This window comes from Apis mellifera, linkage group LG3 (genome assembly GCF_003254395.2).
Source record: "Apis mellifera strain DH4 linkage group LG3, Amel_HAv3.1, whole genome shotgun sequence".
Classification (NCBI taxonomy): Eukaryota; Metazoa; Arthropoda; class Insecta; order Hymenoptera; family Apidae; genus Apis; species Apis mellifera.
The window spans coordinates 1,764,790-1,779,834 of NC_037640.1; the positions used below are offsets into that span (position 1 = coordinate 1,764,790).

Below are 15,045 nucleotides of genomic sequence, written 5' to 3' on the forward strand. Positions count from 1 at the left end.
ATAATTTTTACATTTATTATTATTAATTTTCAATTTCTTTCTATTATAAATTTAATTTCATTCTTTTGTAAATATTACTTTAAAAATATCTTTGTTTCTCTGAAATTACAATGTATTCATATCTTTTTGCACATTCAACGCTTTTTTTCTTTGAGTTTAACATATTATATAATATATTATATTCCATCTCAGAAAATTAAAAGAGAGACAATTGTATATTTAGGTCATTGCACCTAATTAATCTCTATTATTTCAAATATAATATATTGTCAAATGTGAATTTGCAGATTTACACGGAATTTCAGATTTGCATGTATTATTCATATGTATTATTAATTAATTTTATTGTGCATATAACAATAATACAGATAATTTAATGTAGCTAGTCCTTAAAATATTTGGTATAATTTATAATTACAAATTAAAAAAAAAAATTTTTAATTTGCAAAAGTATTCATATATATGTTACAAATTTATTTCATCAAACTAAAATCATAAATTTTTTACAAAGATATAATTATTTTTATATATTAAAATTAATTGTGAATTTCATAAAAAAAATAATAATATACATTAAAGAAAAAAGATAAAATCTTCCAATAAAGAAAAATTCTGTTAAACTATTTAAAATATATATATATATATATATATATATATATATTCATTCTAAATATTAAAATAGGAAATTAAAAATTTTATTAGTATCCAAATATTTTTGGATACATATATAACTATGTAGATTTGTTTGATCTCATAATCATTTGAATTAATTTAATTAGATTAATAATAATATTAGAATTCTCTAAACTTATCAATTCCGATAAAATATATCTTAAACGACAGGTTCATTACAAAACTAGCCGTCATTCGATTAAATTTTAACTTTAATGGATGAAAATATTTTAAATTAAAATAATTACATTTAGACAATTCCAGGTCTTTATAGAAGAATATAATAGCGGCGTTATAAAAATGATTGTATTAAAAAAATTGCATTGATAAAGAATAGTGAGCAAAGAACATTATTATAATAATACGTAATAGTACGTGTCTAACAAAAGATTTCACTTTTAATATCTCGAAGGTCTGTAATATATTTATATTATATTTATCATATTCGTTGCTAATCTCTTTAGTGATAATTTACGCCTTGTAATGTTAAAAATATTTCAAACATAAGATTTTGCATCATGCAAGAAAAAATAGTTATATATTATTTAAAATATATATTATATAAAATATAATATATATTCCATTCTATTATATATCAATTTTTCGAAATATATGATAATGATATTAAACAATATTTATAATAATATTACAATATTTATATATTATTACATTTTTTTTTACAATTGTAGCATTATGGCAACGAATTTCCAATTCAATAAAACAATATTTAAAAAAAACGAATTCTACAGAATTAAAATTATATTTTATATTTAATATTTTTGTTTTATCATTCATAAATATTTGTTTAACACTGGAATATAGAATTTTGTGTGTAGATATAAATCTTTGAAAACATTCATTTACATATTGCTATTCAAAATTTAAACCACGTGAAAAATTGAAAAAAAATACGTATGTATATGACGCATTTGCGTTTAACATTTAAACAAAATTATGAAATATTGTCATTTTTGCCGCATCATAAGTCCTTTCACTGTCAACTGCCACGTGAGTGAATGAATAGAAAAAATATTTAAAAATGCGATTGAAATCTTTTGTCAATTTCGTATATTTTTTGTTTATATAATTGCAAAATACTTACAATTGTTTGCTGCTTCCAGTTGTTACGAATTCCTTGATTTTTTCTTATTTTCAATTTGTACGAAGAGATACAGCTTCCGTGATTCGTATCAGATTGTAGGCCTATGAGTATTAAAATTGCAATTGAATTTCCTCGTTATTTCACGCATTATGTCATCGACAAGTTATTAATTTTTTGCCGAATTATGATCGAATAAATGGCAAACAATCATGTGATTGTATTGATATCTCTTTACAAACATTGTCATCCTAAAGGACGAACTATTTGCACTATACACGAACAGTTTGCAGGAGCACGCTCTCTTTATTCCTTCTCAGAAGCACGATCGCACGGTAAAACAGACACTGTCCTTGCGGGATAAATGGCAAGATGACATATAAAACAGAAGGATGTCACTGTCTATTAACCGATCACCTTTACTGCTGTTAGATGATCCCGCGGGAAACTTAGAGAATCGAAAAAGACGCGAATCTCCAGTCCCAAAGCTCTTTATCGCAAACATCCTTGAAAAAAAGCTCTCACGGAGACAGATACTTGTTCTACAGCGCCTACGTGCGGCAATGCTAGTAACTTTCTGTCAAAGACACGAACGCGGTTTGTTACTGTTCGAAGACGCCATGTTGACTACTTCTCTTAAAAGCACCCGACGCGACATCTGCCGATATTTTTTGATAGTTAAATAGAAAGGGATTTTACAGCGCGAAAATAATTGTGTAAATATTAATAAATTATATATATGATAATATTAAAAAATATTAATAAATTTAAAGAAAAAAGATGCAAAATCCAAGAAAGAAGACATTTTGTTCTATGATTCAGTAAGTTTACTTATACTAAATATTGTTACTTTCAAATTAATATATGTATTTTAATATTGATTGGAATCGATATATTGTGTTTACAAATTGTCGACAACTTCATTTCATTAAAAATTTAAAAAGATGAAAGGATTAAGTAGAATAAAGTGCATTTTAATTTATATTGATTGGACGTGAATTCTATAAACTGTTCAGAAAATACTTAAGTGATAAAAAAACTATTAAAAAAATTCTAAAATGTTCTAATTCTAAAAAATTATTTCATATTTCTATTGATATTAAATATTTTATCTTTTCATTTTCTTAACCTTCTCTATTTAATCTTGATCAATAATTCATGAACATAATAGTTTGTACATTTTATTTAAACAATTTTAATACTTTTTTTAATTAAATATTTTAAATAGTTCTTTTAATTTTTAACGAATGATAATGTAATAATCAAAAACTTAAGTCAAAGTATATTGTAATATACAATATAATATACATATATGTATATACTGATTTATCTATTATATTTTTCTTTTCTTTTGTTCTTACACTCGTGTTAATCATCTTTTAGCAAACTCAGTTTTTCATTAGTGTTATGAAATATTAATTTTCAACTATGTTCGCATCTTTGAATTTATGTTCGTTCGTTCTCGACTTCGTAACCTATCTTCACTAAAATAGTTGGCGCAAGAGCAGTAAATTATTCCCAGGCTATTAAGTAAAGTCGAAAATGTTTACCTTCCTAATTACGACATTTAAGGTTAGTAATTAGTTTGAAATAAGTTCAACATTGTGAATTAACTAAAAGTTCTTGCAAGAAGAATATTAAAGTTTATTATTTTGAATTAGTTAAATGTATTAATTTTATTAAAAAATCAAATATTGTAAATACTTCTTGGTTTAAAAGTTATAAATTTTGGGAAAAAATTAAGTTTGATTTTGAAAAGATTGATTGATAGAAAGTTCGTATTTAGGACATCTGGAAAATCAAACGCTTAAATATATATATATATAGTTATACTAAAGAATAGTCTATTTCATCTTTTGGACAACTCTTTCATTTGTATAACTTGCATTTGTACTCTCGTTCTCATTGCTGAGCTTTCGACTTTTTTCTTCGTCTCTATTCGAAACATGTCTGTTTCCTTATCTTCTATAGAATAACCTCAAAACATTTCTGTATTATCCTTTTCTTTGCTTCATCATAGCTTAGTTATATGTTTTGAATAATCCGCTAATGTATGAATGTTACTAAATTACATAGTATTTATGACTATGCGAGTTGTTTTAACTTATCTCATTCTAAATTTTACAAAAGTCATTGTTGAATCATAATAATTTGAACAATTTTGAACAATTATATTTAGAATATAATTAAGATTGATTATAATTTCTTTTATGTTTCTTTTGAAAAAAAAACCTTGTATATATTATACAAATATGTATATATATATAATTTAATACAATTTTAATATCTCGAACAATATTTCTTATTAACAAATTAAATTGTTTTTTAATATAATTTAATATAGTTTAAAACAAAGGATTTATTTTGAATACGCATCTAATGGTAATGATATAATTGCATTATCATGCATAATGCAAATATTTTAATAATAAAATTTTAAATAATTTATAAAAAATTGAATAATTTAACGAAATTTATTTGATTAAAAAAGTTATTAGTTATTTATTTATAATAGTTTATTTCTAAAACTGATATCTGCCGCCATCTTTAAGGTATCTCTGAAAATAAAAAAAATTTCTTATAAAAAAATAGAATCAATAAAAGTATGCATAAGTATCTAATATATTCTTATAAAATCATGCAAAGAATATATACATGTAAAATTTCTTTCGGTTATTATTATTAAAAACAAAGAGATAAGGAATATACGAGTATTATTTAATGATAAAGCACAAATAGATATGTATGTGTATATTTAACGTATACTTATATTTAAACACTTAGTGATATTAAGCGATGTTGCACAAACGTTTTGCAACTTTAAAAATACATCGTATCGAGTTTTTTTGTATTATCATTATACAAAATAATCGTACAAAATTGTCATTAATTTTTACAAACGAAATAAGATTCAAGTCCTTTGATTACTCTCTCATACATCTTTGTAAAAAAGTTAATAAAATGACAATTACAATAATTACAAATTCCTTTTCTTATTCGATTCATATTTTCGAAAATGAAATGTGTCACAGTCTGAATGTCTAAATTATAAATTGATATTCTTATCACAAATAAAAACATGAATATTAACGATGATAATGATTGTACAATATCATTTTATCTATACATCTATTTTTTCTACGAAAATAGCCCACTACATCAACTAATGGACAATAAACTTTCATATATACATGTATATAATGCAACATTATAATAGTTAAACACTAATATTCGAAAATAAAAATTTTTATATGTCGGGAATATAACGTGTATTTAAAAAAACCAATATACATAAACTAATATGGATATTATATCTATATAGAGGCAAAAACAGTTCTTTTTAAAAGCTTTTAGCATCTTAATGATAACGATTTTAACGCTTTAAAATATAAATTGGTAGCAATTATACATATCTATAATTATATTTGCAAATGAAGTATCATAAGTAAAGTTATCATGGATAAATGTATGTATTATTTAGATATATTCACACTGAATAGCGCAATGTAAATTCGATGTAAATTATTATACAAATTTTGACAATAAACATGTTGTATGGATATACATATTTTTTTATAATATATGCACCAATGCATGTTTCTAATAGCAAATTACGTTATTTTATTATTATTTCATTAATTTAATTAAGATCATTTTGCTGATAGTATCTATTTATGTATTTCGGAAGGATAAAATCGATTCTTATTTATTTGTCATTCTAAAGATATTTCCAAAGAAAAAAGATATTTCATAAACAAAAATCATCGTTGTAACATATTTCTCTTTTAAAAATTACAGTGTAACAAGCGATAATATTAAAGGAATAATATTAGTAATTTTTATTAATATTATTATATCCTCTGTTATTACGTAATTATAAATCTATGTTCTAAATATTTTTCCCGCAAAAAGAAACGAATTTAAAAAATTAATTTTAAATTCGATTAAGTAATAGCCCAGCTATTTAACAACAAATATAATTCGATACTATAACTACGTAACAAAAAATTATATTTGTTTTGATTTATCGTTTTCTCAACTATCTTTGATTTTCATGTAAAATTGTTTAAAAAAGAGAATGATTTTTAACATATATAATTAAAAATAAAATATAGTAAAAATTTATTTATTAATGTACACGCGTATCAGCAATATAAAAGTAATATGAAATTGTATACGATATGTTTGAACGAATTGGCACGGATCAATCCTAAAAGGGATTTCAAAAATTGTTCCCACTTCTTATACACGAAATTAAGAAAAAAAAAAACCCTCTTTTTGTTGAATCATCAATCCTTCCCGAGCACCGCTCGATATCAATTGTTCTTCGAAGATATTAAGTGGATGAAAAAGTCATCATAAAAAGAATCACCATATTTTTTTCTTCGTCGATTTTCTTCTATGATACTCAATAAAATATCGATATTAAAAATTAGTCGAGCGATTTAAAAGTGATCACAATTAGCACCTTGTTTATCTCGTAATTTTGTCGGAAAAACGCATATTCCAGTGATTCGATTGATCAGTTTAAAAATGATATCATAAGTTCGACGATATAATAATTAGTCTATTGCTTGGCTTTCTTCGGTTGGCCGTTATTCGATAGATACTTCCAGAGACCAGTGATTAATGGCACATCTCGGAAGCTATCGGCCGAAGGCTACGCCTGCTACGAGCACATCAAATCTACGGATCTTGATTCACCCCAAGCGTTTTGTATTTTGAAACCTGTCGTTGACCTCGGTACAACGTGGTGTGATGCAGATGTCGTGGTATGTCTTAAAGTCGTCATAGGGATACTAGTCGAGTTACTCTTCTTTTGTACCTTTTTACCATCTTCGTCTTCGAAGCAAACCTAAAAAATATTGTAGATTAGAAAAATATTGGAAAATTGTGTATTTGATAATTAATTAATGTACATTGATATAATACTAGTTCTTGATTAATAAGAATTTAAGTAATGCGACTACCATTACAATTATAAATCAAAATTCAATTAATGAAGTAGGAAATCTTCTCATTATTTAAAACAGTTTTTTTTATTGTACATTTTGCAGATTACATAATCCATAAAATTTTAAATGTAAATGTTCTTCTTATAAAAAATAGAAAAATAAAGAAAATCTTTCTATATGGATTTAAATTAAAAAAAGATTACAAATTATGTATATGTTAAATTTAAATTATAATTTAAATTTTTCATAGCTATAATATTGTTATATTCAAATATTATTACATATTAATCTTAAATATTTTCTTATATTATATTATATTATATGTATAGGATAATTAATATATAAATATTTGTCTCATTTTTGAAGACTCTTTTAGAAGTTAAAACAAACGCAATTTTTAAGTTTATTTTGGTTTATTTAAAATTGAAAAATCTCTAAAGATATTTCACAGATATATTAACATTCTAGCTCTAACATTATATCTCTTATGCAATAATTTTCTCATGACACAGACGATAATCGGTTAAAATGTCAATAAATGTGTAAAAATATATTTCCAAGAGTTTTCATGTTTCATTAAATTGGAACTAATCGCCGTACTTCAAATATTCGAGTAATGCAATTGTACGATTAATTCGTGGAATATATAATTCGCATTAATCAAGATCTAATTGTAAATTGAAATTACGTACCCATGAATTTCCAGCTGCTTTACTCTCATTCGATAAATCGATCAAAAGATTTTTTGGTGCGTCATTCGCGTTACGTTGTTGGCCACTGTCTTTATTCTGTTCGTTAACTTTATTCACAGTCTTCTTCGCACCTCCTTCGCTCTTTTTCTTCTCGTTATTTTCTAAGGAAAGAAATTAAAAATTAATTTCGCATCGATGAAGAATTGGATAGCGTGCAAGAAAAAGAATATAAATAAATGATCAAATCTCGTTTTGCACGAATCACGAAACGATACTCTTTTCGCATCTCTACGATACACTTTCATTATCGACCCACGTATACACCAATATTCATAAATCTGTGTGATGCAGAAGTAGAACCCTTGCAAATGAACACTGATTTCTCATTTGTTGCTAATTGGTAGGTTCGAGTCATCTCGTAATTCTAAACAGTCGTTTGTTAATTACAGATGCATCATTAAATCGATACTCACGTTTCGAGAGACTAGTAAAAAAATATACACGTATTTACTTAATCAATGCAATGCGAAGCGTTAATACAGAGCTGGAGAAAAGGATTTTTGAAATGCAAAATAGAAATAAATATTTATAGCTACATAAAAATTTCTCATTGAAATTTCTCAGTAATTATATTAAAAAATGACATATTTTGAATTAAATATTTTTTACACGTGATTGTACATATTATTTATATAATTATATTATGTATGAAATATGATTAATCTATAATTAAACTCAAGATGAGATTAATAAGATTAATTTATGTTAAGATAAATTCTTTTATATTTTAACTTTAATAACATTTAATTATTACGATCTAAGATCATATATATAAAATAAAAAAAAATTTTCAAGTTATATTTTCATTTAAATATTTTATTCATATCAAATATAAATAGAGATTCCTTTCAAATTTAATAAAATAGTATTTGCTTATGGGAATATTTCACTTTTCTTAATATTTCTTTCAACATTTTTCCTATATACACATCTTTTTACGCACATATCATTGATAATCAAAATAAAAAATTGATTAAAAATTCATAAATTACATTCTGAATGGAATACGCAACGGTAAATTATATTACAATTAACAGGAGAATAAAATTTCGCATAGTAACGAGTGAAATTTTAATTATTAATTTAAAAAAAAATATGCCACGAATAATTACAGCTAATTTGTTTCCCTCGAAGGGAACCGTGCACAACAATGTTTGCACAAATGAAGAGAGCACGCGAGTTGTATAATTGTTCCAGTTTTCGATAGTGTTGTAGTTCGATGTGTACGAGGTCCAATATTACCGGACAATTTCCTAGGGTGCACTCGTAACCTTCCGCGAATAACCCTCCGCAATATCCGCACTCTCGGGGAGTTAAGTGCACAACTACACAGATGTATATTCCATCTCACGGACAACGTCGACTTTTACCACAGATCAAATGGTTCAAGATTAAAGCTACCTTTCTTTCTTCACTTATTAAAGTCCATAATTCGCCTTTCAATTATCTCTTACTTAACGAATTGATTAATTTAAAGGATTAATTTGTAGAAAAGAGAAGGGAGAAAAGAAAAATTGCTAGTAATTTTATGTATTAGAGATCCGGTTTTGAAATTGTTAAACATAATTGATGAAAGAGTTTCATAGATCGAAAGAATAATCTAAATTCTCGAAATTCAGAGTACTTTTTTTATTTTTTTTTAATTAAATGAACTTCGATTTCTGAAATTGGATATATTTTTCGAGATTGAATTTCTATATTTTATTTTTGTTTGAAATAAACATAATTTCAAAATATAATTTCATGCTATTTAGTTTTATGTTTAGATCAAGAAAAATAAAAGATAATAAATCAAAATGAGGAGATACAAGTTTTAATACAACAATTAGCTAAAAATCTTATTCTAATTATATCAATAATTAAATAAAATAATTTTCAAAATAATATTTGTTCGAATTAATATAAAAATATATATTTGAAATAATTCTTTATATAAATAATATCTAATCTATTTTTCTCGATCTTGAATTTTAATTAATTTTAAATCTAAGCACAAGAATAAATTTCAGTTTTGAGAAATTTCAAATTTTTCTTATAAAGAAATCTCTTTGGACTTTTTTTCTTTTAATTTTAAACCAAGTATTTCGATTGATCTGTAAATTGGGATGGAAAATAATTTACCCACCGTTCGTATCATCAGTTAACGAGGGACTTTTATCCTGAGTGTGATGAATCCTAGGATCGGATTGGGACAGTTGCCAAGCTTCGTAAGCCGTGTTAAAGGCTTGAGCGACCGTTAACGTCACCGTTTGCGCCATTTTTCTTTTGGGACAGAGAAACGCGTGACACTCCATAGTTTCATTCAAATTTGTTGCGATAAACGCGAACACGTGATCATGAGCTGCATCCGCCGAACAATATGAAATTCTGAAAAGAATTACATTCACGATTAATGATTTTTTACAAGAATTCTATATTAAGATGGGAACAATTTCGTTTTTTTTTTCTCATTTATGATTTTTAACGATAAATAAATGTTTTATAATAAATTTTATTCTCAGAAAAATTAAAAAATCAAGAAACAAGTTTAAAAATAAAATAATTAAAACTTAAAAAACGTTTATAGTATTTTTAAATTTAATTAACAGAAACTATTTTTTGTGTATATTTATGGCATATGACAAAGGCAAATTTTTATGATTATTAAAAAATAACTTCGAAATTTCAACTTTTTTCTCACTCCATTGTATATTTATATAATATATGTATATATAAAATAAAAAAAAAATTAAAATTTCTCATTAAATTTTACTTTTATACTCTCTCTTCAATAAAAATTTATTAATACGAAATAAATAATCCAATCTAAACATCTAATATTAAAACAATATATTGTTTTATAATTGTTGCAATTAAACATTTTGACAAAAAACATGAAACGCAAATGTTGAAAAATTATAAAACTGTTATTCAAAAGTATGAATATGCAATTATTTTTACTACGAAAATTACAATAAAGAAGATATGCTTCAAAAGAATATAAATTGAATTGTACGAAATTAACAAGTACAAAAATACAAGTTTTTTTAACGTTCAATTTGAATCCCGAATGATAAAGTGAAGCGCTTTTATCCAAGTGCTTGAAAAAAAAAAAAAAAACAAGAAGAAGAAGAAAATAGATTTTTCAAAAGATAAAAATATGAAATTACAACGAATTAAATAAATCTTTCTCGCGTGAAATTACGCACGCATGAATCGAAACAACATTATACATTATACATTTTACATTTTAATTATATTTGAATTACGGTCGTTTATACGAACCACGGGTTAATTAAAGTGACATTAAAAGCGTCAGTGTATTATATTGGATTACTGAAACTGGAGGATATCACGTGATTAAGGAAATATATAGCTCATATCGTTGTCACGTTTCCCTTTTCTTTTTTTCCTTTATGGTTCATAAATAATAAAAAGATACTTTGTTATTTTTTAAATATATATATTAATCGTATATAAAAAAAATAATAATATTACCATAACATTCAATAGCATTGTTTCGAACAAGTTAATACATGATGAATTTTTAAAATAATTTTTTCATTTTATGTATACAAAAATATTATATTCAATAATTCATTCATTATTCCAAAAAAATTTCGATTGAAAAATTGATCATAAAATATTCGAGATTAAAAATTTTTAAATAATTCACCATTTAAGAATATTTAAAAACAACAAAAATATTTGCTTTTTACAATCATAATCGTACGAAAAAAAAAATAATAAAACAACAATATATAATTCAACAATATCATTCCTAATAATTTCTTTCCAATAAAAATGTAATTCTTTTGTGGTAAAATGTTCGAAATTATAAAAAAAAAAAAAAAAAAAAAAAACAGAAACAGAAATTTCTGATTATTTCCAACTTTGAAAGAGGTAACTACACCGCAAAGAGGGAGGGGAAAAAAAGAATGGATGGAAACTACGGATTTTTCATCCCAACACGAAATCGGAATATCATCGAACGATCCATTCGTTGCAAATCATAGTTTCGAATTAACGAAAGGGAATAATATTCCAGAATCGAATCATGTAACGTTTGCTCGTCGCCGCTGCGTGATATTTCGAATACATTTTAGCCCGAATATCGGATATTATGTTGGCTGACGCGGAGGGAAATGTACAACAGGCCAGAACCAACAAATCCGGTTTCGTCCGATTACGGGCTCTCCAATCGTTGACTGACACGTGTGTGTGTATGCGTGTGTGTGTGTGTGCGTGTGTTTCACAAAGCAAGAAATACTTGGAATATGTTCATGGAGCACTCGTTTCGTGCTTACCTGTATATAGATACCTGGAGCTGATCTTCTTCCGTGGCAAGATCCGTCATTCTAATACCCTTTAAACTCACGGCTAGAGAAACTCGTTGCAGCTTTTTGCCGCTTGCTTTCGCCTATTGAAGAGAGAAAAAAAATATTGTTAAGAATTTTCTGGTTAAAATGAGAGAAGGAAACGATTGATCAGTCTTTAATTTTTGAAATATTCTTCGATTAAGAGATAAGATATGTTTCGAAATTTAAAATTGTTAGTAAATTGATGGATCAATATTTCACTGGTCTGACTTGAATTTTAAATGTAAATTTTATAATATTATTTTGTAACGTTGAGAAAATAATTGATGCTGAGATTAAAAAATTGCAGTAGTTTTGTAGTATCGTGTGCGTATAGAAATTTGAAAAACAGATATAATTCTTTATTTATACGGTAGATTGGGTAAAAAAAAAAAATTGTGTAAATGAAAACTGAAAAAAAAAAGAATAAAATGCATACGAAAAAACTGATTCTAGATGAAAATCCGATATGGACAATACGATGAATTATTTTCAAACGAAAGGTATGAAAATCATTGAATAAAAATGTATTTTAATTTTGATAGGATATTTTTTTTAAATATTTATTTGAAAAAAAAATACCGTGTTGTTAAAATAGACATTTGAATTCTTCAAAATTCAATCAAGTTTCAAGTACATGTATGTATCATTCTAAATAATATTATAATGGAAATTTTTTTAACAAAATTGATCAAATATCAATATTTTAACATTAAAAATATTTAAGAAAAAAAAATTTTAAAAAATATATGTAAATATATGTGTAAATAATAAATGAGAATAGAATTACTTTTTTCAAATTGTATTATTATTTCAAAATTGTGTGAAAAAAAATAGTCGTGTAGAAAAAGAATTAAATAGATCAATTTTTTCCTAATAATTCTCTCTAAAAAATTTATTGCATATTAGAAGAATATAAAAATATAACCCAAGATCAATATCTTCATTTCTTTCTAAAAGAATAGTTTGCAATATTTTATTTTGATTATTATAAGATCATTTATAATTAAAACACATACGATAACTTGAAAATTTAAAATTAACTTTTTTTGGATAGAGAAATTTTATAAATACACAAATTATCTTTGATTTATATATTTGATTTATATTTACATTTTCAATTTATTTTTTAAATATTAAGAGAAACTCTTGCAAATTACAAATAGAATAGATTATTAACTAATCAATATTAGTTAATAGAAATACCAATATTATTATATAATGTTAATTTATTAATTTATGTTAATATAATATAGAATTTTAATTATACTATTAATAATATTAATAAATAATAATATATAATTCTATTTATTAATTATTGATATATTAATATATTAATAATTACATTAATATTAGAGTATCATATAAACCATAAATTATATGCAAACATCAGAAACCCATTGCTCTGAAGAATTCTTCTAATTTCAATCTTTAATTTTCAAAATAATAAAAATTAAAAGATAGAATATCAAGTATAAAATAAATTTGAAATAATTTTATAAAATATATTTAATAGAATATAAAATTTTATTTCAAATTTGTATATAAAAATATTTTTTTTTTCATATAATTTTGTTTTACATAATAACAACATTAATAAAAATGGGGAAAAAGTCATTTTTGTTGATAAAGTAATTTTCATGTCTTATTTCAATTTTTAAAAAAGAAAAAAATTATTTATTAACAATTTAAAATTTTCAAAATCGACGAATTAGCACAAGAAATGTTGTATTGATTCTATGTTTTAAAGACAGTCTAGCTAGACCTGGAACATAATTCAGCTTTTCGTAATTTTCAAGAACATTCTCGAGATTCCCCACACGTTCGAGAATTCCAAAATTCTCAGGAATTTCACCTTATCAAATAACAAAATACTTTTGGAACTTGACTCGAATAAGTGAATTTTATTTTACCCATTTCTTGTTTTACAACTTGTAATCTTATTTTATTTCTTGAAATATTTTTTACTTCTCTAGAATTTTAGAATTCTATTTGCTATTTGATAAAAATAAAGATTGTAATTGGAAGAGATTTTTACTTTAATATCATTATAACCATCATACAAATAAAACAAAATAAGATTTAAAAAAAATTATTTGGAATTACAAAATGGTTCAATCGATATAAATTATACGTCACAATCTATTTTTCAATGTATCTTTCCAATGTTAAAATAACTTTACATCTAAAACAGCATAATTTCATTCTTTATCGATGGATTTACAATTTCAATCTATAATACACTTATCTAATACAAAATAATTCATAATTCTTTGTTTTTTAAATAAATCAATTTTTTAAATTAGCTAATTTCTTATATAGTATATGAAAAATATTATCTTATACTTTCATTTTATTTCTTCTTAACGTTATTTGTATCATGAATTATGGATCATATATTTATGATCCATCATATTGTAGCGTCTTATTCTATTATATCTACATCTTCGTTTTAGAATGTCTCTAGAAGAGGCATCTCTATGATTCTCATATTCTGAAATATCATTTAATTTAATTTCGTCCTTCTTTGAAGTTTATGCACTCATTGGAGAAATGATATTTCGTTTAACGAAAGAAACTTTATTGGATAATTATAGAAATAATATACAAAGGAAAATTTTAATTTTATTTCTTGAAATATTCGCGAGCGAACTTGCAATTTGCAACAATCGTGAAAATCGCGAATATCTTAGAAAATTTGAATGTAAGTCTCCCTTGCTTCTACAATATTTAAGTCTCCTTAAGTTTGTGCAAAAACACGTTTGCATGTTGAACGATTCAAAATCAATTGAAATTATTACTCAATGAAGATAAAATTTATTCTTCGTCAAAAGCAAAATTATCACGTTAAAATAAGCTTGTTAAATCTATTAGATTTAATATCAGATTATTCAGTCGCGATAGAATAATTAATAAATCGATTTCATAGAAGGGTTTAATTAACTTTTTTAAATATCCGTTGAAACGTTGATAGATAAAGGATTATATCAAAGGTGAAATTCATAATGTCATTGGTTCAGATTTATGAAGCGAAGTTATTGATTTTTTATAGAGTTTTTTAACCATAAGTTCTAGCTGTCAGACTGGGAACGTTAATCGATGTTATTAAGCGTTGCAATTTATTTCATCGAGCGACTAACGAGATAGCTGCGGCTTAAGTTACTCGGTGAAGAGATTTATACGCAATTTTAGGCATTGTTGGAAAAATGTCTTTGTTAACTCGACAAGAG

At 24.4% G+C, this 15,045-nt stretch overlaps 2 protein-coding genes across 4 annotated transcripts in view; both read right to left on the minus strand.

The window, feature by feature from the left end:
* The window catches only part of LOC411365 (beta-1,4-N-acetylgalactosaminyltransferase bre-4), a 99,904-nt gene extending 97,569 nt beyond the window's left edge, over window positions 1-2,335 (minus strand). For both annotated transcript variants that reach the window (XM_006557256.3, XM_006557255.3), the window contains exon 1: window positions 1,775-2,335. The gene's annotated coding sequence lies outside the window, so the exon portion shown is untranslated. The remainder of the gene's footprint in view (window positions 1-1,774) is intronic.
* A 3,546-nt stretch (window positions 2,336-5,881) lies between these two features.
* The window catches only part of LOC552297 (low density lipoprotein receptor adapter protein 1-B), an 86,136-nt gene continuing 76,972 nt past the window's right edge, over window positions 5,882-15,045 (minus strand). For both annotated transcript variants that reach the window (XM_006557258.3, XM_006557257.3), the window contains exons 3-6: window positions 11,765-11,877; window positions 9,604-9,845; window positions 7,419-7,579; window positions 5,882-6,626 (exon numbers count right to left, since the gene is read on the minus strand). In XM_006557258.3, coding sequence (XP_006557321.2) covers window positions 6,441-6,626; window positions 7,419-7,579; window positions 9,604-9,845; window positions 11,765-11,877 — 702 coding nt within the window. In that variant the 3' untranslated portion in view covers window positions 5,882-6,440. The remainder of the gene's footprint in view (window positions 6,627-7,418; window positions 7,580-9,603; window positions 9,846-11,764; window positions 11,878-15,045) is intronic.